Below are 27,165 nucleotides of genomic sequence, written 5' to 3'. Positions count from 1 at the left end.
GATATCTCTATATACGTATGTCTGGCGTAGTGGTATAAGTGGTCCCCCGTCTCCTGATGACACTCGTTGATATTATTATTATTATTATTAGTAGTAGTTAATAGTTATTACTATTGTTCTTGTTCGCCTTTTCGGTAAAACGGAACGTTTGGGTTGTTTGATCGGCGATGGAGCGAATTGTCGCCGTCGTCGCCGCCGCCGCCGCCGCCGTGCGCCGAAACAATAATTGTTAGTCGCCGCGCACGTTGGACCCCAATGTCCACTGTTCCGCCGTCGCAGCCGCCGCAGCAGCAGCAGCAGCCGCAATTCGTCGGCCATTACTTCACAAGCGACCCCGGAGTGACGGAGACTTGCAGCGAGCAATGATTGTTCCGCGAGCGTACCGATAGGTTGTGCTCAGTCGGACGGACGCTACCGCCTGTCAGTCAGTTAGTCAGACGATATTCTTCTGCGAGACGTTGACCACAGCCACAGACACAGCTTGTTGCCGAGCACCAAGTTTCAGGCAGTCTTGCACAGCGAACCAATGCTGTTAAGGTCCACTGCTGGCGTCTAGTATGAGTGGTGTTGCACACGTCACTGGAGACGCAATGGCTGCTCACCGGCAGCACGAAGAGGGATCGACATCGTCGTCAATGTCCATCAGCACCACTGAGCCCACGGCGACAATAGACTGCAGTCGCAAGAGAATTCACAGCGAAACAGGTAAGTGTTTTTTACGTCATGCTCCGTCTATGTAAACATGATTTCACCATTACTCTCGGCTAGCTAGTGGTTTATTGTCAACATATCGTGCCAGACGCTGGGCCGTTCAGCTGTCTAGGTGGTTTCTCAGTGAATACATCTGCTCTACGTCTACTGATGATGCTGCACAAGCATAGTTTTATAACTTGTTCGTGTTGTACACTTGTGCTTAAACATTCCATCGTATAACGTCTTAATCTTTTATTTGTCATTACTCATTACCTGTTATTACTCACTTTATACAGTAATATGCACTCATACCTCTTGTCCCTCGTACAGAAATTATTTTGTATAAACTATCATTTTGGCTCTGTCTTGTTACACTCCTGTAGGTACCAGGCATAATATACATGTTACACATAATATATGTAGGTACCTACTATTTGTATCTTAAAAAATTACTTATTCTATCTGTTGTATTTACTGAGAACAATCCTGGTGGTCCCACCGTACCTACATTTTGTGAAATTATGTAATTATGTTATATTACATCAGATTCCTTTTCAAGTACCTATTTTTTTATGGTTGTTGCACTTTTATAGCCAACCGTTGTTCTATTTTTTTGGTATTGCTTGCTGAGAATTATCAATATACATATGGTCTCAGTGGAGCGGTTGTTTTCGTTTAAAGCTAAATATGGTGAATGATTGTTTGGTATTAGACTTGCATTTTAACAATTTTTTTTCGTTTGTGTCCTTAAGAAACAGTGCCTAGTATAAAATATGCTATGGACTTTGGTACTGTATCATTTTAATTATATACCTAATATAAATTGTGCTTAAGTGTCTTGTCAATTGAATAACAATAATTATTCTTTATTGTTATCTTGTTGAAAAACATTTAGAAATTAAAACTTAATTACCTTAAATAATTTACTAATTAAAAAAAAAAAAAAAAAATATCGTGACATTTTAATTATGATGTAGCTGTTTATTTGTCAATTATACCTAGTTATAGTATTTACTATTAGTAGATATGTAGATAACTAGATAAGTAATATTTTCAGTGGTGCAACTAAGGGCTGATATTTAGGAGGACTGAAGTCCTAAAAAAATTATTCATTCTTCATAGGCCCAGGTAAGGTTTTTATTTTATAGCCATTATCAGGGTAATTATTTTAACAAATTAAATTAAAATCGTAAGTTTATTTTTACATTTATTTTGGACAATTTTGTCATAAGTACATAATAAAATTGAAGAGATACCTATAGTAAGTATAATCAGTAAGTTTTCAATGGTACATTTTTGATGATTAATCCGTAACTTACTAATACATTAGGAATAATTATATTTACAAACAATATAAATATTCTGGTATATTCGGGATACATTTCTTATAAATGATATTAAATAGAGCTCGGATTAATGTCTTGAAAATATTATAAATAAGACTTCACAGACCCTGGGTTCACATGTACTCATATCATACGTATGAATATTTCAACTCCATTGTTTTAGATTTTAAACGTTGATAGCCCCAGCCCAGCAACATGATGCCAATTAATATGTTATTTTAACTTGTCTTTTCTAAACACCATAATATGTTAAATACAATTTGTTTGTTTTAACAAAATTTCTCATAATTTAATTTGCATTTAATCATTTACGTGTCTTGAGTATGCATTTAAGACTAATTTTTTTAGAAAAATAAACTTACATTTAAATCATTTAATAATATTTTAAAACTTTTTAAACATAAATTTGAAAGTCGTTAGCATTTTTACCAAGGTCAACTACAAAGAATAAAGATTTACTTTGATAGGAATGGAATTATGATTAAAATGCATGTAAATACTAGCTTCTTATGTATCTTTAAGACATAAATTAAGTAGATAAGTAGGTACTAAGGTAATTCTTAAAACATTCAAAATCAAATTTTATTCTCAAATTAATTAATGTATGAATATGTAGGTATTCACAATTTATATTATTTATTTTTATGAATTCTATACAAATATATTCCTTCCTAAATTCATTAATTTCTGGGTTCAAATTGTAAATATTTTATTTTTAATGATTTAATGAACAATATTTTCTAATGTAATATTCTAACCTATTTCACCTAAATAGTTGGTAATTTATCCTCTCATTTACAATTTATTTGTTGAACTAAATAGTTCAAAATTGTTAACATTTCACTTTATTTTACATAAATAAATGATACAATAACCTTTAATATTAGTTTAATAATACCTATGTTATTTTAGTACTAAACTTTTTTCAATGGCTATCATTTTTGTGAGCATTAAGAGAACGTCGCACCCGCATGTGTTGTTCCGCCTTCAAATATACAACCTTATGTACAACATAACAAAAACTGTTTTGCGCGGGAAAGAACCGAGAAAGCTACAGTCATAACTGAGAAACAGGAGAACATATAAAGGAGAACTTTTGCTGTGCAATAAAGTTTGGATGTTTTTGATATCACTTATATAAAAAAAGTTCATATTGTTTCAAAATCAATTATTATTTGTGTTAACTTAAATAAAAACAATATTACACAGCCAAAGTTCTCCTTTTTATGTGGTAAAAATGTTGTTTCTTAGTTATGACTGTAGCCTTTTCGGTTTGCTCCCGCTCCAAAACAGTTTTTGTTATGCCGTACGTGTGTAAGACTGCCAACATATTATGTGGGTGCAACGTTCTCTTAAGAAAGAATATAAAAATGTAATATTGATGTCTTCAAACTAAATTAAATAAATTAACATAAAATGTCTTGTATTATGGTAGGTAATACCTACCCGAGTACCTACCTATGTTATGTAAAATATTAAACTCGTTGGTTCTAATTTATTGTAAAAACCTAGGGTATACTAATTTTTGCTGAATATAAAACTGAAAGATCATTAATTTATTTATGTTGGTAGTAAAACATTACAAAAAAATAACTATATTATTGAAATGATATTCAAATATTGACTATTATTTCAATAGAAAAATATTTTGACACTATTTAAATGATTAGGAAATACAACCCGTGTTCTTTTTTGTAGCTTGTAATTAATACAATTAATATGTACATTAATATTAATTACACCCAATTACCTAGATCAAAATGATTTAATTTATAAGTGTTAGCATTAAAAATGAAACAATATGATGTTTATATTAGTCTCATAATATAAGAAAAAGATATTTTTGTTACCTAAATTGTGTGACCTCAATTTTGTCATGGATACAGTTCAAAAAATAAAACATGTTAAATTTAAATACAATTGAAGATTTTAATCCTGGGACAACTGACAAAAATGTAATTGGAAAAGTTTTTGTATTAGGTAAAGCACCATGTGAAAGAAGAAGTAAAAACAGTACTCTAACTACGCTTGTGCCCTGTGCAAACAATTATTAGGTGTTTCTGTGAAATGGTATAATCATAACAAATTGTTATTTTTATTAGCTTAATAATTTTGATATTACCTAAAAGGAATTGTTTTGAATTTAATGATCCAATGTGCATTAGTTTTATACACTGCACTAATAAAATTCCAACTATAATATGGATCTAATATTTGGGACTTATATTAAAAAGTTAAACATATTAAAATGTTTTATATGTATCCTATGACAGAAGCTGGGATTAGAGATTAGATTATATTGCTAATTAATTCAAATTAAAACATTTAGGAGATTTTTAATCTTCTAAATGATTAATAGATTACCTGAAGCCTTAGGATTGATATCAATTAATGTGCCAAAGTTTTCTATATATTTTTGGTAACGTGAGACGAGTTTTTGTATACCTTCCTTAAAAAATGGCACCGCCAGTGTGTTGAGGCATTGATTTACTTATTTATGAATGATAAGTTCCTTATTACTTCCAAAATGTTTAGGTGCAAGGGTCTCATCTCCAGTCACAATTTGCTGTTAAAATTCTTCACCTTCACCATCTCTAAACGTTCGAGAAATGCTTTTCCTGAATTATCACGTTGGGTCTGTGAGCTGTTTTGGAACCCAACGGGCACATAACTTGTGATAATCTAAGTTTTCAGACATGTTTCTGTTTAGTGTGTAGACGAGGTTGTGTAGAGTACTTTGAGAAAGTTCGGTAAATCTTGTTGATAGATTTTAAATCGTAATGCCTGTTTTTTTTAACAACTTGGTGAACCACGTCTTCAGTCATGATCGATTTGTGCCCTTAGTCCCCTTCATTGTGCACACCTGTGCATCCGTTTTAAATTGTCTACATCAATCACGTACCAAACCATCACTCATGAGTCATCCCTGTATTTCCATAAACAGCACATAACCTACAATTTGAGCTGCACCATTTAACTTCAGCTTGCAACAAACAAATTACACTTCGCACCTCATATTTGGCTTAATTGTATTCTCTATGTTGTTACTGCAACTATTGGAACAATACTGAACGAAAACGGTCGAAACTTGGCATATTATAAGTGAATAACGTACTGGTTGCAACATGCAGAAACGTGTCATCGAAGTGCCCATATGTAATGAATTAAGACCCCTGCAAACCCTATTAATTTTTCATCAAAACGACCTTAGTGACTGTAAAAAATTAAAGTACTTCTAGTGGTTTGATTTAAAAAATGTTAAAATGTTTTAATTAGTCAACAAATCTACTTTGCATGTAAATTGATGCGGTTCGCAGGTGATGGTAGGGGAGTATACACACACTAATGATCATTTACTACACAAACGAAGACGATCAGTAATCGCAGGAATGAAATAATTGGCTAAACACAACTTCTTAAAAATGACACATTTTCTTTTTATATTGGAAAAAATGTTTTGATGTTCAACTATAATGGTAGTTTCTGGTAACAAATTGAATCTTGTTTGTACTTTTGTGGGATCAAAAGTAAAACATTTCTAGTACTTGACAAGAAAATCAGGAGTTCCAAAAAAAAAAAATGTATTAAAGTAATTGTTTGGTTGCCAAAAAGTTGGACCGTCTTCGTTCAGAATCGTTTTTCATCAAATCAAATTTAATACATTGATTACAGTGATCTACTCAATGACAAGGTAGTAAGGTACACTCGGCATACTGTACAACAGAGCAGTTGCCTACTTAAAAGAATTTTTTTTTTTTTTTAATCACAGGTAAACATATAACAACATTGTTTAGCAACCTGAACCAGTAGATGTTGGGAACATTGTTATGCTTTAACTGGAAGGTTACAGCTATTAAGTTACCCATCTACTTGAACGTTAGGTATACAATCATCAGGTCATCTTTTTCTACCTAATGAGTTGCTCAAATTTTTTTTTGAAACCATAATTTTTAAAATGTCGATTTACCTTGGTTTTAAATATTGTAAATTCTAATATTGTATGGTAGGCAAATTGCAATATTGTTTCATCTTTATGTTTTTTCTTATGTTTTTTCTATCGTTTGTATGCTTATAAAAAACTTTATAATAATTGTATTTAGGTCCCCATACACTGCAGCGGTGGTGGTAGCGGTTACGGCAAAATGAGTCCGGACACAATTTTACCGCCACCGCTGTAGTGTGTGGCATCCTTTACTAGTTTTGAATAATATTAATTTTCTATTGTAAAGATAATTCAGAATACTACTAAACTTAAATCTATTATAAATTATAATATTAACCTAAATATATTATATTGCAAAACTATTTTGTTATCTTCTCTGGGCCTATTAGGAGGACCAAGTACAATTTAATAATGAATAAAGTTGATGTTAACAGTGGTCAATTGATTTAAACTAGTATTTTTAAATTGATCATTTATAATTTTATATTGTTATATATATAGTATGATTTATAAGCAATTTAGAACATATTTTTATTAGGTAAAATTTCAAATAGACTGAACAATCTTTCTTTGATTAAAAATAATAACCTAGTACCTACATTATTTTTAAAATTTAATTTTCTTCAAATATTCTTGTTGTAAGTACCTAATGCTAAGGCTATGAGGCTTACATCAGGCTTTGATAAGTAACTTCTAAATAAAAAAGTTCAGTTTTTGAGTATTTTAAACTTGTTTTTTGCCAAACGTTCCAATATTAATCTATTGAAGCGATAAGAATTCTGAAAACTGATTTGAATTTGTCGTCAAGTCTACTTGAAATCATTTTTCCCACATTTTTGATTTTTGATTTTAATTTCTCTAAAAATTAAAATACAACAATTTTTAAATATTCTTTTTTAATATGACATTTTTAGGAGTTTGGGGGACCAATAACAAACATGTGGGAAAGTCGATTTCAAGTAAACTTGACGACAAATTCAAATCTGTTTTCAGAATTCTTATCGCTTCAATAGATCAATATTGGAATGTTAGGCAAAAAAACACGTTTAAAATAATATGTGTGTGTGTGTGTTAGACAAAAACAGAAAATCACGGGATCGAATCCTCTTAATTGAAAATATACATTGGCAGCTTTGGAATTGTCATTTAAAATTAGGTACATTTTACTTGGTTATGTACAGTTGATTTTTTGCATTTCAATTAAATAGGTAACAAGACACAAAAAAATTAATTCAAAATAAAATTTCGATTTATAATTTTACTAATAAAACAAATAAATTATTAGTTAAAACTTAATATGAAAAATATTACATTAGGTAACACATCTTTATAACATATAATACTAGTAAAGTATTATAATTTAGTAGGTACCTATTTAGACAATAAATTAAAAACAAATATTTATTAGTTCATAAAAAATACCTAATATTAATAAATAATAAAAGTATTTTAAAATTTATATAAAATGTATTAGGTACTTAAATAATTTTATAGTGTTAGAATGTATGTTATTGTTCACAACAAAACTTAAATGTGTACATTTTTCTTTGTACATTGAGTATTTTCAAGTTGCAGCATCCACTATTGAAAATTGCAATTTTTTTTTCGTCAAATTTCACCTCGAATTTCACTATTACCAATAACCAGGTTCAGCTATGGAAATTTCTGTAGGTATCCTATTTTTCTTTTGGAACTTCGTCAGTGTGAATTAATGATCTATATGATACTTCGCCAACTTACATACTCTTATTATATTATACATTTACCTATAACCTTAAAATTACTTATTCAAATAAAGTACCTAAGTCAATTTAGGATTTTGTGAAATTTATCTTTCAGAAAAAATCTACAGTAATAAAATAAAATTATATATAATGAATTTAGGGCTTGGAAGTAAAATAAATATACGAACAGAAATGTTGGATATGTAACATACATTTCATACTTACTACCTAATAAAATATAAATTTTTAATATTTATGAAGTTTTATGAGTCATAAAATACAAAATTTTTTTTTTTCCTAAAATTTAAAGATATGTATTTGAAATTTTTGATTTTTAATCTTGTCGTTATATATAATTTCTAGCTTGGTCTGCTATAAATCAAGAGCAGCATAATATACCTACCTAATGAAATATACAACTTTTACATTTTTCAAGTCCTAATTATGATCTTTTAAGAGGATGTCAGCGCACTATTTGTTTCTCTCTTTGACCCACGTGCAACATAGGCAAAATGCATTTGCGCTGAATCGCTTTTTCTATGTTTTTAAGTAATCTTAGAGTAAAATCACCCATCACAAAAAAGATAGAGAATAATATTTTAGAGAGAATGACATATTGATTATATATTTTATTGTTATTTGACTTTGTATTCGACTTTCAAAACAAACAAAAAAATGTTGTAAATTTAAATGTTGTTTAAATTGTTTTGAAACAATAATTAGAGAAATTGATATGTCATTCCCTCAAAAATATTATTCTCTATCTTTTTTGTAATGGGTGAATTTACTAAAAGATTACTTAAAACATAGAAAAAACGATTCTGTGCAAATGTGTTTTATCTATGTGGCGCTTGGGCCAGAGAGAGAAAACAAATAGTGCGCTTACATCCTCTTAATTACCTTAGAACAATAGTTCACAACCTTTTTATATCTGTGTACCAACACAGTTTGAAAATTTTCATGTACCACTTTACTAAATAATGTTTTTTTTGCTTATCAAAAATGTTAATTTACATGTATACGGAATTTTATTTTATTAGGAACTATAAAATTATGATAATAATATAAGCAATTAATGCATAAAAAGAAAATTAAATATGTAAAATTATAATTTATATTATTATTAAATATATCAAATATAGGTACCAAATAATTTCTAATGTGAACGATTCGTTCCATTTTTTTTATTAAGGGAGATGTTCTTAGTGTACCACCTATGAGCTTTCCGCGTACCACAGGTTGAGAAACGCTACCTTAGAATATTAATGCTAGATTGGAGGTCCAATTATTGAAAGTTATGCTACTGTTAGGTATATATTTATGGATAAATAGACATTTATCTAAAAATTTTTTACTTTTTATTTTGCACCAATAATAAGTCCCAGTTTTACATATATTCTTTTTGTTTAGGGTTTTCTGATCTACCTATATTTAAAAAAAAAATATGTTATCAATTAAAAGTTATGGTGGCATAATTTATTAGTTTTTTTTTTGATCTTTGCAATTCTGGAATTCTGCAATGAAATTACCATTTTTTAAAGTGATAATCAAATCTTAAAAAGCAATTAGTTAAAAACTTAGAATGATTTTGAACTTAAATATTTGACATCTTAGAAAATTATTGATTATTAGAGCTAAAATTAATCTGTTTCTGTGAATGATTTCAGTAATGTATAAACGCATTATTATTCTGAGATTTAATAACTGATAACTAATTTTAATATTTTATAAAATAAACATGTTTTTACAGTATCCAACAATTTTAGAAATTTGATCAACTTTTAAATGTATTATTGAAAAATAAAACCAAAAAATTAATTATTTTTTCTATACATCTTATGACTAACTACCTATACCTAAGTAATTTAAACCATTTCTTTTTACATTACACACAGGGCCGGATTAGACAAATTTGGCCTACCAAGTTTTTCATACTTTATCGGTCCACTTACAAACTGGCAGCCCTTGGGTACGTTCTTATTCCGTGTATAGTTTTTTTTTTATAGTCTCCATTTCTTCAACTTTTAATTCTTAACATATTTTCAGTCAGCGGCTCCTCATGACTTGAACGGTCCAAAATTGTCACGGCCCACCGAGTTTTACTTAGTAACTCACCGGGCCCATCCGGCCCTGATTACACAAAAACATTATTTTATACTAATACCTCTACCTATTTATTTAGTACATATTATATAAAAAAAAATGTTTTGCGTTTATGATAATTTAACATTATGTTTTTGTGAAATCATGATTTATTATCTCTTAACTGTGATACCTATGATATATCTATTACTACATTACCAATTGTTTAACTATTTACACGTATGCATTGTAGTTTTATATAATATATTAATTATATGTATTATTAACTTGTTATTATTTTAGTTGATTCAGATGTCGATGAAAGTACTAAGAACATACCAACAACTTTGGACAGATTTCCTAAGTATGTGGATTGTCAAGAAACATTGGTGGAAATGTCATTTATTAAATGGTTAGCTGGTTTTCGGTTGGAATGCCGTAAAATTTCATGCCTTACTAATACAGAACTTTATTTTGGGTTATTCAATTTTTTTTGCCTGTAAGTATTTAAATTATTTTATTAAACTTAGGTACTTAAGAGGACGCTATCCATGCATTTGTTATCTCCATTCTACACTCGTACAACATAATAATTTACAATTTTTGTTCACTAGTTACAAGTCTGCTGTTATTTTGATATTAGAGTGAACGCTTTTATTCGATATTTTAATGTTCAAGCGAGATAATCATTTTTAGTAAGTGATATTTTTCACATGCCCATATCTTGTTTAAAAATTAAAATATCGATAAAATCGCTGATGCTTAAGCACAGATAATGTTCTTACCTTATTGATAGGTCAATTCACTCTAATACCAAAACTAACAGCACACTATTGAAACTAGTGAATGAAAGTTTGCCATGTTGTAAGTTAGTAAAACGAAGACAACAAATGCATGGATAGCGTACTCTTAATTAGAAATTATGTGTATAGCTGCATGCCCTATTATAAGTAGAAAAAGTGCTTCAAAAGTTGTATGTAATACTTAATATTTTACCAAATTATTAATTAGGTATATAATAAATCATCTATAATAAGAACACAACTTATTTTGGTTATTTTTCAACTTTTTGGGCTATCGAGGGTTTGATCAGTTTTCACTCAAATTTATACAACATTCCTAGTTTGGTTTTATTTAAACCATTAGTGACTTTTAATTTATGGTTTGAATTTTTAAATCAATACTCTTTGACTAATACAATAATGAATTACTTAATTTGATGTAATTAATTTCTTAAATTAAATTACACTATAAAACAAAACAATTGTTTTTCATATTGTCGGCTGAATTATTCGTATAAATGTATAATTATTCTGATCAACCTTGCTTGTAGTAAATTTTTTCTATAAAAAAAAGGTTGTAGCGGGGGTTGTAGTAACTTTACTATACCTAGATTTATTTATAATATAACTTTAATTTGTTAACAGGAATATAGCACCAGAAATGGTTGATTGCAGAAATAAAATTAATAAATCAACTCTTCTGAAATCTTTTGTAGAACAAACTATGTTGTTTTTACGAGGATACTATAAAACCATAAAAAAAGTAAATATGTATATTTTTTCATTATAAAAATAAATTTATTCTTTTTAAAATTGAAAATTATGTTGTGTAATTTAATAATTATTTGAAAGTATGTTTGGTTATGTTTAATTTGATATTTTAAGGCTTAATGCAGTGTAATGTAAATACATTTGGCCTGTAGTCACATTTTAAAAAACTTTGTATAGGTATCAAAAAAAGATTTATTGTTAAATTTATTTATCAAATATTTCAAATTTAATAAAATGCTATTCTTTTTCATACCTGTGGGTATTGTCTCCGTCGTACAGCATAGGAAATGTGCACTCAGCAGAACCAATTTTATGTTGTTACTTAAATATTAGAGTAAATTTATCTGTTAACAAACTTAAATAGGAATATAATACATGTTTTCTATGATATTTCACTTTTAATCAAGTTATGAATACTTATGTAAAATATTAAGGTATACAAATGCTCACTCACTTACACACAAACTTACTTAAAAATCAAAATATAATAAAAATTCACAGATTATATACTTATTTTTAAGTAAGTTATGAGTTATTACCAATGTACAAATACAGATAATGTTTTTAGCTTTAAGTTTGATAATAGTTCATTTACCTCTCTAATATTAAAGCTAACCAAAATTGGTTGGTATTGTTTGTAAGACATCACAGCGGTTGTGGAAATCTCTTAAATATTACATTTTATTATAACTAATTATAGTTATAATTAAATATAATTATAACTATAACTTATCAGGGCTTGAAACCGATTGAAAAAATTTCGGTTTCGATTTTGTTTACCGGTTTCTAAATTTTTCAGTTTCAACTTAGCAATACCAATATTAAGAAGTTTCGGTTTTGTATACCGGTTTCCCATTTTCTTTTGCGAATAATGAAATGGTTATCAACATTTTAATCATGATCTCAATTTGATTATGAGTATTTATTATGCGTATTAATAGAATTTATGTATTTAAAAACACGTAAATTAAAAAAAATAAAATAACAATTTCCAATTTTTTATGTTTCGATTTTGAATTTAATACCAATATCCGATTTTTTTCGGTTTTGTTTTTGATTACAGTTTTGGTTTTGGTTTTAAAACGGTTTATACTGGTTTCTGAAATCGGTTTTGAAAATGGTTGCAAGCCCTGTAATTTATTGTATTTTTACTTTTACTGTGTCATAAATTTAGAAAAATATGTGTGGTAAAAATTATTTTTATTTGTATTTTTATATTATTATTTATTTACAGGATAAAAAGGATACTTTGGATGTTTTATATTATGACAGAATGAGTTCAATGTTGGCCTATTACATAGATTTGAAATTAATGTCATCTCAGTAAGTTCTGATGCTTAAGTATTTAATTTTAGGACCAAAAATGAGTGTCATTAAAATCTAAAATATTATTTTTAATGGAATTAGAGGTGTATAGTTTTGAGATCATATAACCGATTATACTCCATCTAATACTCTTTGGTGACTTAGGTCAATTCATAATAAAACTGTGAAGAATCAATACCCAAGTAAAATAATTTACAAGTATGAATGTAGGGAATGTTATACAGTTTTTATATAAATATTATGATTAGTCGATAAGAAAAAAAGTAAATATTATACTCCAAAAATATTTTAATCTAATTTTCAAATTACATAATATACTAGCAGACACAGCAATGTGTTTCTATTGCTAGGGTTTTGTGGTTATACAAGCAGTAATTATCAGGTAGGCAATCTTACCTGTGGTAGATCGTGGACCCCACGTGGTGTGGACTTAAGTGTAAGTTAAACTCTAAAGTATCAAAAAATGCAAAAAATTGGTCCGAAACAGTGGTTCAAACTTGATACATTCTAAAATACACAGGCTTTTCACATTAATAATACTAATAATTATTATTAAAACTAAATAAAACCAATAGCAACCATTTATAAACAAAAAATAATAATAATAATCTCAAAATCCCAGTTTGAGAACTTCGGGTTGGGCCTCTTATTTTCCTTTTTTCACGACAAAATATTGCCTATTTTCTTCTCTGAGGTCTAGTCTATCTATGTACCAAATTTCATCGCAATCGGATGAACGGTTTAGGAATGCATAAAGGACACAATCAGTCACAAACATTTTTTGTCTTTTATATATATATATAGATGATCGGATCTAAAATACTTAATACTAAATTGTACAAGAAAAAAGTCAAAACTGGTATAATACAAATAAAGAAAAATTTTTAATGTACCAAAAATTGTTTAGACAATTTTGAATTTATGGTACAAGTGTTGATGATCTCCATTATACCTATCTCTTATGGCTTATGTATGTAATACTACCAAGTATTTATATTATCTTTTTCAACTCTTAAATGTTATTAAATGAAAATATACTAAATAGTAGATTATTTTAAAACTTAAGTATCAATCACCTTTAATATTTATTGTGATTGGTAAAAGTATAACTTATGATATTGTTGTATTGATGTAAAAAATATCACAAAATTCCTATTACTTAAAAAAAATGTAAAAATTATATTCATAAGTTAAATTTATGTGATTTATATTTATTATACTATTTACATTTTTAATTATCTGTTGTAGGCGTTTTAAAGAAAGCTCATCTCACAAAAGAACTTCAAGTAAAATAAATACAATGTTATTTGTTTTTTTAGGTAAGTAATAAAATAAAATACTATTTTATTAATATTTTAATTCATGAATTTGTATAAAATGTATTACCCGAGGTATTACCTATGTATAATTTTTAATGTATTTGTTTTATTTTATATTTTTAGATCAGAAACTTGATTATATGTTTGATTCAATATTTCAATTATACTATGTATTTTATGGTTCTGTTAGTATTAATTTAGGATCAATAATGCTTCCAGTTTTTAAGTTAGTATTTTATTATCAATCACTATTTTCAATCAATAGTTATTTATAAACATTTTTTTAATGACTTAATAAATGTTTTATTTACAGAAAGTTACTATCTGAACATCCAATACCCAAAAAAATGAATTTTCTAACTTATATGCGGTATATTTTATGTTTTAAATTGTGGAAAAAATTAATTCACTCCTCACCGGGTATGGCTGGTTCTGTTAAGAGAAAAGAACTGGAAAATTTAAGATTATTATTAAGAAGGTTGAATGTTCCAAATGATTTTATGAGTCAACATGAAAAAAATAATTGGCCTAACTGGCCTAAATTGACAATGTCTCCAAATGGAACTCCAGATTCAATACAAAGAGATTTAAAAAATGTTAGTTTTGTTTTATATGGTGCAAATTTATCACTCAAGGAGTGTTACAAGGTAAATTTTGTTTTAAATGATATAAACTTATTAGAAAAATAGTATCCAACAAAATAGTACTTGCATAGTCAATTTCTCGAATCTCTTCGAGAATAAAAATTAAATGTGTAATTTTTGATTTATACAGGCTGTCTTGTGAGGATATATCAATTAGCTGTAGGGGGGGGGGGGACTTGCTGCCCGGAAAAAACAGGTTTTATGCTGTTTTACATATTAACTAAAAAAAACATAAAAAATCATGAGGGTAATGAAAATAAAATGTTGAAAATTCAAAATTTTCAGAAAATTAAACCTAATAAAATGGCTTCAATTGTTCCAAAAATTAAATATATGTGATCCTTGTCTCTATGAGTCTAATAAAAAAAACAGATTTATGATAAATGTATTATCTCAGGAGATATCTTAATGGGTAATTCCTCGCCGGACACCCTGTTACATACTTCAAGCGGTAAATAAATAGTTATCAAGACTCTATGTATAAACTTATTGAACATAGTATATTCATTCAGTACAGCTATTTAATGTTTGTGTTGCATTAAATTAATCATATTTAATATGCTTCATAATATTTATATCTATGTATAATACACACTAAATAAAAATTATTTTTACATCATGCATCTGTTAGAGACATTCATTATAATATAATGAACATTTACGAAATTATTTTAAATTTTCTTATTATTCTTAATATTTTAAATTAATTAATTTGTATAGTATAAATGTAAACAATTATTTCAACATACTGTTTTTCTTTAATATTTTTAATTGTACATATAGAAAAATTATTTTTGGTCAATTGACTAGTCAGATTTGATTGTTAATTTTAAATGGTACAAATCACTATTGTTAAATTGGTAACTAAACACAAAGGTAGATTAAAAGTAATAATTCAACTGTCTATATTTTATAACTATGTATTTTAGTATTAGGATGCTTGTAGTGCTTGAACACTGTTATGAAGTAAATTATGTAACTGATAATCTAAAACAATCCTTTTTTAGCAAATTATTTTCTAGTTTATAGATTGATAAGACATATAATAATTCTAATATTTAGCATTTTATAATGCTGAACATAAACTATTACTAGTTTTCAGTACATAGATAACAAATAAAAATTATATATTTTATGGTTAGGTAAATAATTTTTCCATTTCTTTGTACAAGTACCTACTAGCCAATAAAAATAGACAAAAACAAAAATGATTTAATACTTATTGCTTTTAGGATATATTGGATGCTTCAAGAAAAGATATTCCAATACTATTGAAACCAATTGAAGAACAGTGTAAAACGTTACGACCAGATTTATTTGCGATTTCGGGAAAAGAAGTTTTGAAAAATTGGGTAAGAAATTATTTTACTTTATTGATTTTTAATCAAGTAAGTATAGTAATTTAAATAAAAAAAGTCTGAATTTTGAAAATTTCAAGAATTTGTATTAAATAGGAAAATAGTAAAGATGTAACTTAGTAATGATGAGTAGGTGGGTAATTTAGCTAGCTTTAATATAAAATATTAATGAGATAGACTTGATATCGCACCCAAGCGGTATAACCACTTGTATCCATAAAAACGTCGGCATAAACAGTCCCAAAATTTCTATTTTTTTAACTTTTTTCCTAAACTATGATAGTTAGAAAGTTGTTTGATAACTCATTAAAAAGAGATTATAAAGTAGATACTAAATGTGGAATTAAAATTATTAAAAAAAAAATATATTTAACTTTTGCACAGATAAAAAGATTTATTTTTTGTTAGATTTTCATTTTGTGAAATTGATTTCCGAAATTGGAGAACAGATTTTGTTGTTTGGGGTTTGTTAGATTCACATTGGCTAGGGGAAGTGTAGTGAAGATTTTCAGAACTTTATCTCCAATCGTTAATTTACTACAAAGCTGTAAAGCTGATAAACATCAAAAAACGCCCAATAAAATTTGTTTTAATTTTTTTAATGTTCTATAGTAAATCAACTATTAAAGATAAAGTTTTGAAACTTCATTGCACTTCTCCTAACCAATGTGAATCTAACAAGACCCCAAACAACGAAATCTGTCCTCCGGTTTCGGAGATCTATCTTTCTAAATGAAAATGAAAATAATTTTTTGTGGGGCTGTTCACACTGACATTTTTCTGGATTCAAATTGTTATACCGCTTGGGTGTGATATCAGTTAATACATTTTTAAGAATTAAAAATCAAGAAAGTTTACATGCCGATCCCTGACTTGGCAAGCGCTTTTTATGTCGAAATGTTGCTTAAATAATAGTTATTTGTGATTATTTTTTCATAACAGAAAACATTTGAACATTTATTTTATGCATTGGCTAGTCTATAAATTACCTATATTTATAATATTAAAATAAATAATAATGTATCGGACATAGATATTATTTGATAATGATTATTGTTACAATCATTGGTCCCTTGCATGAACATTATAGGAAGGCCGCTGTATAAAGCTGGAGTGAAAAAATAAGGTCCAGAATTATTGCATCAACTAGAATGCGCGTCAAACAGTAGTGATGTTGTTTTTACATGCAAATTTATTGGTTTTTATTATTATGATCTTAAACTTATGAATCGTTACTATAAAATATTTTTTTAAGACCAAATTGTCATTGATCGAATAAATGAATATACGACCTTTAGACTTAGAAATATAATTGTTTATAAAAAATACTTTCAAATTGTATGTATATATCAGTAGTTTAATATACATAATTCTTATGTGATTAATAATCTAATATATATTGTCATATTTTATTCTTGTAAGTCTTGATAACATGTAGGCGTTGATATTTTATTACTGATATATAGGTATATAAAATTTGAAAAATTATTAAATCTATTTCTCTAGAAGTTGAAAACACATGTATTTGATCAAGGACAATTTTGTCTTAAAAAACCTTCTATAGAAATTATTCATATGTTATACCATATAGATAATAATAATAGAAAACCAATAAATTCCGTATGCTTGTAAAAACAACATCACTACTGCCAATGCGCATTCTGCAGATGTGATAATTCCGGACTTCTTTTATATGCACAGTTCTGCATCCTTTCTCTTAGGTTATTTTGGTTGTATATTTGTTCTTATTTCCTTTATTTCTATTTATTATTTTCAGTGTATTGAAATGGTTATAACATTGTTTCATATTTTTAAATTCAGAACAACTAAATAAATTAAAATTAAATAATTTAAAATAATTTTTAAGTTTTTATTATATTTTTTTACATAAAAAGTACAGGTCAACATATCCAAGTTAAATATTTTATTAGGTATTATAAAAATAATAACTTTAATTTATTTAACTAAAGTAACAACATTCAATATTCACTATTGGTTGGTGATGTATTAACAAAAAAAATAAGTCACTTAAATTTACCCAATTAAATCAAATTAATTAATTTTAAGATAAGGTTTTATGCAAATGTTGATAAGTGGTTGAAGATAATAATAAATATTAATTCTTTATTTTTGTATGTATATTTTGTAGCCACTTTGTGAAAAACTTTTCATGAAACTGAAATGAATATTTTACACTCCGTGAAATTTGAAAATATTTCACAAAATAGTCACTTTTTCATGAAGTGGTGACTCCAATTTATCATCGTGTAATTTTTTCATAATCTGGTCATTCACTTTGTGTACTGAAATACAACATTTATTGCACATGTCTATAGTTTGATTATATTCATTAACTACGTTCTGATGTCAAGTACAATAAATATTATCTGTATTCTATAAGACTATCTGTATTCTATATACCTAATTGCCAGACTATCTTAAATGTGTTGATGATATTTATTGGTTTTGATAAAAGTCATAATCGTAATGTTATATCATCATTTTGGTAATACAGTAAAACCTGTGTAATATGGAAACCGTTGGGACCGGATATTTTTTCCATTTTAGACAGGTTTCCATTTAATACAGGTCTTTATCAAATGTAATTTATTATTTATTATTAATTTATTTATTTCATATATTTTACATATTATTTATTATTATTTGGTTTTCTTTTCATTCGCCCATTTCCTAAAATAAAAAAATATACGTACATATAATAGAATTTTGAATTTTACATTTTTATAGTTAAGTTTATTGCATAATGCATACCATTCATCCATTGTTCTTTTATTTCATTTTTTTGCTTTAATATATTATACACTAGACTTTTTCCACATTTGAAAAGTTCACAAATTTGTTTTACTGTTAATTTATCTTTTTCACTTGACTCAATTAGTTTAATTTTTTCATTTAGTGTTAAACATTTATTTTTGGACGTCATATTGAATATACGTTTATACGCAGTCTACGTCAGAACACTACTACGACACTTATCGATAAAATAAACTTATTGCAACGAAATAATCTATATAATTGATATAGATTATATTCATTGACTGATAATTTTAAAATAGTACATGTACATATTTCCATGATATATAGGTTCATGACAAAATATTGTTTCCATTTCCACATTAAACAGGTTCCATCTTATTCAGGGAACGATGTATTTAAAACTACATTAGGTTCGCCGGGACCGTAACATTTTTCCATAAAAGTCAGGTTTCCACGTTATTCAGGTTCCATATTACACAGGTTTTACTGTACCTTGATGTTAAAGCAGTGTATAGTTGCTGTGTGGAACATTCGATCACTTTCTATTCTAAAGGTTTTTATTCTACGTACCTCTACGTAATGGATGAGTTTAATGAATAAACTGAGTTTTAACATAAAATGAATGAATATTATTTAGATAAGCCTGGTAAAAAACCATATACAGCTGAAAAAATTGAGTCGATGACTGCGGACTAACTAATAAGTAGTAGGTACAATAGGTACATTGTTAATGCCTTAATGTTATACATAGACAAAAGGTATAAGTGGGATCTTAAATAATATTGTTGATTATTATTTATTATCTAAAACTTTCGGAATCGTAAATAAATTTGATTGATTTTAAAATTTCCTAGCCTCTAGTTTTTGTCATATATTGTGCATTCATATGTACCTTATTTTAAAAACGTGGAAAATAACACTTATAATAACTAATAGGTTCGTTACAATCGAGTTAATTTATTATTGCCCTTGTTCTAATAACAAGTGTTTAGTCTATCTATGGTATTGTAGAAGTCATAAATAAGTATACTTAAAAAATAATAATGGATATAATAAAACTCGACGTGTGCAATGAATGTTGCATTCCAGTGCACAAAGTGAACGATCAGATTGTGAAAAAAAATTACACAATGTTAAATTGAAGTGACCAATTCATGAAATGGTCATCTTTTCATGAAAAGTTTGATTTCACAAAGTGGCTACGACATGTATAATCTTGATTTTAATTTATTGCTATTTTTTGCAGAATGAAAATTTTGATGAAACTCTAAAACCACTTATACCAACTACACGTTCCTGTAATAGCTTGTTGAGAAAAATCAAGTATAATTTATATACCCCAAGTAAGTATGAATGTCTTGAAATTGATGATGAAACCGATGAAGTTCATGTTGTTTCAATCAATGATGATTTGAGCAAGTCAAAGAACTTTGGAGAAGGTTCAGAAAATCATTCGGTCCGGGATAAAGAAAATTGTTCACATTCTGATAAAAAATGTATGGAAAAAACTAATCTTATGAATTCATCAACTAATGAAATAATTGATGAAAGCAATAATGATAAAAGTGACGAAAATGATAAATCTTCTGTTGATGCATCAAAAACTTTAATGACTACTATTGTATCATGCCCAGCTAATGTAAAACCTCAATCAAATGAAGATGAAATGCAGGTCAATGTGAACCAATCAAAATCATCTGAAAAACATGTTTTATATGATGATGAGAGCAGATTTGATCCAACATCTAATAATCCAAGTAGATTGAATTACATTTCTGAAAATACAAGTACTTCTCATCACCCTGAATGTTCTTATTCTAAGGGATCAAAAAGAAATCAATGTTCATCATTTGGTGAAAATAGTAAAAGCAAAAAAATTTGCAGAACAAAGTCCAAGCATGAAAAAAATGTATCAAACTGCAGCCCAAATCAAATAATTGATTCTAATTGCCAAAACTCGAATATTGAGAATAGTAGTTATGTTACTTTAAATAATGACAACTCTGTACTTGAAAATCCAAAGAACTCTCGAAACATAAATGGAGTTCCTCATCTAATGAACGAATCTTCAGTCAAAGAAAACAAATGGGTGACAAAAGCATCACACCCTGAATTATCGATAACAGCAGTCTTAAATTTGAAACACACACAAAGTAATTTTACTGTCAGTGATAAGGACGAAAGCATAGAAAATTGTACTAAAATGATTGATCTAAGTAGTGATCAGGATGGTACTGCTTCTCCTTCTAGTGACATACAGTGGCCTATAAAGTTGTCTCATTCTGATCCATATTCTCTAGAACCTAAACAAACAATTGATAATTCTGAGCAAATGGAAATTGAACCTACAAGCTCTGATACGGAAGGCAACAATAGTCCAAAGACTGAACATTTATTATCTCTTAGAAACTCCGAAGAAATGATTTCAAAATTAGTTTCATCTAGGCGGTCTATCAATGAAAATGAAAATACTCAAATTTATGCTTTGCCTATGGACCAAAAATTATCTCACGTAGAACATCCTTATGTGGAAAATGCTATAAATTCCAATACACGAGATTTAGAAGTAGTGAATGTGTTATCTCCTGTTTCTATTAACTCAACTGATATCCCTATGAATAAGAGTTCATGGGTCCCTGATATATCATTGGTACACGCTCATAATGATCATAATGATATTGACTGTGATCATTCTCAGTCTTCTTTACAACAATTAAATGGTTTATGTAATTCAATTAACATTAACACCAGCCTGGTTACTAATCGGAATAGTGAAGTTGAACTTTTAAATAATATGCAGTTGGAAACTCCAACTATTTCTAGGCCATGTTCTTATAATCGAATTGAATCAAGAATATTCCCTGAAGATTCATATACAGCTGCTTTGTCTCCTAGTGAAAGTTCAGTTTCAAATTCAGCATATGGTTCTGCATATGATGTAAATCGAATACCTATGGCGGTTACTGTCAAACCTATCCCTGTTACTGTGTCTCCAAAAGATGTAGCACATGAATTAAATGATTCAAATAGTAGCATATATCACAGTAGTTCCATTAACATGTGTTTTGATGGGTTAAAGAAAAAATCTATTATTGATCAACAACCTTCTTATAATTTTGCAATGAATAAATCTAGACCATCTGTTATGAATATTATGGAACAAAGTTCATCAAGTAATAAAGACAAGCATGATGTTATAGATGTAGTTTCGGATGACTTTAGCGACGTCGACTCTATGGATTTACGAATTAACAGTGCTGAACCCAAAGACAATAATTTGAGTATAAATAATTTATCGATGTCTAGTCTTATATCAACTGACTTGAAATCAATTAATACACTTAATAGTTTTGAAAAATGTGGTAATTGGTCTACCATTAAAAATCCGTCCGACACAACTAACCATCATCAAAAACAAAAATTAAAAATATATACAGATCCAACAGAAATGATTTCAGTGCCAATTAGTTTGAACGCACAGTCTGTAATACCAATTAATTTAAATGAAGCACATGTACAAAAGGTGTTTTTAGGAAATAAAAGTCCCCCGCAAGTTTATTATAGTCCAATTACTGATTTTAGAGTTTCATCAGATTTAGACATGACAAATCATGGAAATATAGAAGATCCCAATCTAATTCATTTTAAAAATACACAGAGAAATTGTGTAAACATATGTTCAAATGATAAATATATTCATCCTATGTTACAATCAACTGATAATGATCCAAATGTAAAACAGACATTAATTAATGGCTATGATGGGGTTCTTAATCAAAATTCGTCAATTATGAATAATGGACTTATGTATAAGTACCCAAGATCTGATAGTAATACATCTATTAGATACGAAAACCCTCCTCTTAGACTACAACATAAAAATCCAGAACGCATATCACCACATAATGGTTTACAATATTCAAGTTATGACCAGATACTTGGGCCAAGTTTGTTGGAAGATCCAAATCAAAAAGAAGAACAGTCAATAATTAATATGACACATTTAATGCAACAGTCAAGTAAAAATTGTAAAGTTCATTATAAATGGCCTTTAAATAAAACAAAAAGTCAAACTTCTTCAAATGGAAAACTTTTAGAAGTTTCTCAAAGTCAGGATTATAAAAGAAATTCAAATATTTTGTATAAATATACCGACGATGAATTAAATCAAAAATTGTCTCCAAATGAAATTCTAAACCAGAGCACTGGTTTGTCATTTAACGATAGAACAAACAACAGCACTTTAATTCAGCCAAACCAACAGTTCCAAGACTTATCTAATTTCATTGCACCAGATCATCTTTCACCTACCATTCAATCTGGATCTGAATCCATTGATGAAAAAACACAAATTCAATCTAGAGCAGTTCACAGTTTTGAAAATAATTCAAGAACAGAACCAACTGAGTATCAAGAAATGTATAGAAATACTAAAATACCAAGTCAAAGTAAAGAATCAAGCACATCACTAGGCATTGATGGTTTTGAAGCAGCTCATTACTTATTCAATAGTGGTAAGTTATTTTTATGTATGTATCCAAAATGTACCAATAGCCATCATTTCCGTGTTATACCTTCCAATGCAGAAATGCTACGTCATGAGTTCACTGTACCATTTGATGATTTTCGTTTCAATATTCAGTATAAGTATAAACAGTTATTAACTTCGAACCCAAGAACATGGCCTAATATACCTGTATTAGAACAGTTGACTAAACGGTGCCTATGTGATATTTGTGGTGATTTTGATTCTAAATTAAACCAAAATCAAGAAATGTTGCATACATATGTTGAAGGAAAAAAGCCAAGTATTGAAGAAGACAATTGTGAAAATGAACAACCAACTAATACACAAATATCGTTGAGTTGGAAAAAACATTTGGCACAGCGTTTTACTTCAGCGGAAGATGTTGAAAAACAGTCTATTTCTCAGATGATAGACGATATGGAAAGACATATAAAACGTTTTAAACATGCTTTCACAATTATTTTTCCATTAAATAAAGATGTGAAAATCAATTCACAACATTTACGAAATGCATGTGAAAGTTATTCTGATTCTGATGATAGTAATAAATCATTGAATTCCGAATGTAAAAAAAAACTTGAAATAGGACATAAATGTTTTATTAAAGACTTACATCTTCATTCTTATCAATATTTACAAGTACCTAATAAAGTGATACCAAAACATGTATTGGAAGAATTGTCTAATTCATCATACCACCCACCTAACCAAAACTTATTAGCTACTTCACACCAATGTGATGAAGAACATTTTCCTAATGAAATAAATAAGTATTTTCTAAAGAATTCTCTTAGTCCTTCATATCAATCAATGAACCTAAATTTAACTAGCCAGTCTTTAAAATATGTCCACGAAAATATATCTAACTCATCATATCAAGCTGCTGCAGAGAATTCACCTAGTACATCACGTCAATCATCAATTGGAAATCTAACCAGTTCTTCTCATCAACCCGTTTTAAGCAATTTTCCTACAACATCACATGGGATCTCTCTGGACTCTTGTTCTACTTTGAATGATAGAGGCCTAAAACATAATCATATGTCTCGTTATTACTCTGATGGACAAATGTATACAGAATTTCCTCAGGCATATCTTCAAGTTCCTAGTGCTCAGTTTCCAAATTCTTCGACAAATTCATACTATGGCTCACCTGTAAATATGCCATCAGATAATTCTGTGCCATTTTGTTCTCCAAGTTTATCAATTAACTCTGTGCCTCATTCACCATCATCAGATTGCAGTATACCGTCATTGGTTGAGACGGTCGCTACTGCTGTACCTGAGCATGCTTTGTTAGATGATAGTTTAGAAGCAGTAAATGCTGCTCATAACTTAATGATGATCTCAAACCGCCATAGGTACAACAGTACTACTTCAATTACAACTACAAAAACTACAGACACTATGACAGTCTCAAGTACCGTAACTACTAACTATAAAACTGTTAAAAATTCTAAAACTACTGACGTTAAGGCTAATAAAATGTCCATAACTGACACTACAGTTAATAATATTTCTCCAGCTGATACTACTGCTAATAATATTTCACTTCTGGACTCTAATAAAAATAATATTTCCACTACTTGCTTTTTGAGTGGAACTATACAACCTTCTATGACTGAACCAGAAGATCAAGAAACAGATATTGTCCACAATAGTCGAAGAAAAAAGAAAAAGAAACATGATAAAAAAAAAGATAAGAAAAAAAAGGGAAAGCGTTGATGATTTTTATTAACTTAAGTTTTATTTTTAAATTTAAGCTTAACATTCCTAGCTTATACAATTTTAAACAATAGTAAAAAAAAACTTTAAAAGATTATTTAAAAAAATGTTTTTTATAACATACTGTGATTTTTATTTACTTTTAACAAACTGTGATAATTTAAAATTGCTCATTTTCTTTCTTTCTTCATATTTATTAAATTAAATATACACTATAATTATGTTCTAAAACATTATATTCATTTAAATTAAACAAAATTTGATATATTTATCTAAATTTAAATATTTTTTCTCTACACAGTTTATTTTAAAACCCAAGAATAACATTTTTGCATTTATTATCTTTATTTTGTTTTAAACAAATTGATCACAGTCTTGAAATACAATGTTTTCTAATAACTATCATCATGAATTCCTAACAAAAAAAAAAAATTCAATCACATTAAGATGGATAAGTAAAAGTAAAGTGGATATTGATGTATTCAGTTAAAAACAACATTAGGAGAAAAAATGTGGAATTTGTTGAAATTTAATTAGTCCAAATATTACGAACCAAGTAATTTTTTTTCTCTTTTTTTTCTTGTGAAAAATGTTTATAATTCTGAGTAAGTACTAAATTTAGAATTAATTGTTAAAATAGTTATATTACCAGTCTGTTAAGTATTATATAAGATATAAGTCACTAATGTAACTCGGTACCTACTAAAATTTCAAACACGACTTTGTTTCATCAGGTACCTAATCAATTTTCAAAGATAAATTAGTATCATTTAAAATTCTTTGAAACATACGTAATTAGTTTAAAAATCTATTGAATTTTTTTTATGTAATATGTAAGACTAATATTTGACCATGTTGCATCGAACAAACTGCCTGTATAAATCTTGGTAAGAACATTTTTTTATTTATATATATATTATATAGGTGAAATTTATGTTTAGTCATAATAGTTTATGAGTAATGTTGGGATTATGATGCACTTTGCATCGTTTACCAAATCAAACTACAAAATTATTGTTTTACTTTAATTTTTTGACGATTTAAATTTTATTGTAATTTTTTTAAAGCTTTTTAGGATTTTTTGGGCATTTTTGAAGTTTAACTATAACTATATACAGGTAAATCGTAAATAAATATATAATCTAATCCTATTAATTATGAGAGCATATTTTTTTGGGGCATTTTTTTGGTTATATTTAATAACACCAGCCTTATTTATAATCAAGGTAAAGATGTTAGTTATAAGTACTTATAGCTACGCCATTTTAAGGTATCATTTAATTATTTTTATACAATTATGAAGTACAATTTTGTATCAAGTTAGATTTTCTTGATGTTGATTCTACTTTTACTTTGATATTTATTAGATTCTGAGCGGAACCGAAATAATGTATTGTATTTACAATGATGTGTATTTTTTTTTATCTGTGTGTCATAAACATTTGGGCTATTAAAAGTCCGATTTTGGAGATCACCATCCTTTCTGATAGAAAAGTGAATCTGGTTGGTACATTTGAGAGGTTAAAATTGAAAATTGAATGTAGTTTTAGAAAGCATCAAGAAAAACAAAAAGTAGTACCTTTTATGCAAAACAAATTTAAAAAGGTGGGTAAGTGGATGTTGCTCTGCGGTACAGTAGGTTACAAGTGGGTCACTATAATGGATGGTGTTAAATTTGAATTCCATGATATAATATCATTGTATAAGAAAAACGATTCTGAGCGAAAACGGTCAGTCAAGCCTATGATATTACCAATTATATTTGATGATATTATTGCAAATAAAGTAATTTATATATAACCTATTTACGGCCTTGTTTTAAATTTTCAATCCTTAGCTATAAAATTTTAAAATTTTATAAATTTTTAACTAAAAAAGATTTATTAAATTATAAATTTGATAAATGTTGTCAAAATTTGAACTTTAAATGCTTATAAAAAAAAAATTGTGCCTATGTATTTTTAAGATTTTTCAAGTGCTATTAGAAGAACGATATATCAGGAGCCTTATATTAAATTTTCACGCTTTTTACCCAACAAATAAAATTTTATTGATATTAATAGAAAAAAAAATTGAAAACTGACTATGTCCGTAAACAGCTCAAAAAGAGTCAAAATATTTTCAAAATTGTATGGTGTATAGAAAA

The 27,165-nt window shown here is 27.8% G+C and overlaps 1 protein-coding gene across 1 annotated transcript; it reads left to right on the top strand.

Annotated features, from left to right (window-relative positions):
• Positions 1-25,906, top strand: LOC132938980 (uncharacterized). Its single transcript, XM_061005964.1, has 9 exons — positions 1-705; positions 10,092-10,287; positions 11,216-11,333; positions 12,576-12,664; positions 13,916-13,986; positions 14,110-14,212; positions 14,300-14,633; positions 15,863-15,982; positions 20,013-25,906. The coding sequence occupies exons 1-9, from the start codon at positions 558-560 to the stop codon at positions 25,017-25,019; spliced, it is 6,186 nt and encodes a 2,061-aa protein (XP_060861947.1). The 5' UTR covers positions 1-557; the 3' UTR covers positions 25,020-25,906.
• The last annotated feature ends 1,259 nt before the right edge of the window (positions 25,907-27,165 follow it).

Source organism: Metopolophium dirhodum, chromosome 2 (genome assembly GCF_019925205.1).
Source record: "Metopolophium dirhodum isolate CAU chromosome 2, ASM1992520v1, whole genome shotgun sequence".
In the NCBI taxonomy this organism is placed as follows: domain Eukaryota; kingdom Metazoa; phylum Arthropoda; class Insecta; order Hemiptera; family Aphididae; genus Metopolophium; species Metopolophium dirhodum.
This window is presented reverse-complemented; position numbering and strand designations above follow the sequence as displayed.

Bases quoted from the DNA above. Each gene is read 5' to 3' on its own strand.
- LOC132938980 (XM_061005964.1), top strand. From the start codon at position 558: ATGAGTGGTGTTGCACACGTCACTGGAGACGCAATGGCTGCTCACCGG. The intron at 10,288-11,215 runs GTAAGTATTTAA...ATTTGTTAACAG, and splicing joins TTATTCAATTTTTTTTGCCT to GAATATAGCACCAGAAATGG. The intron at 14,634-15,862 runs GTAAATTTTGTT...TATTGCTTTTAG, and splicing joins CACTCAAGGAGTGTTACAAG to GATATATTGGATGCTTCAAG.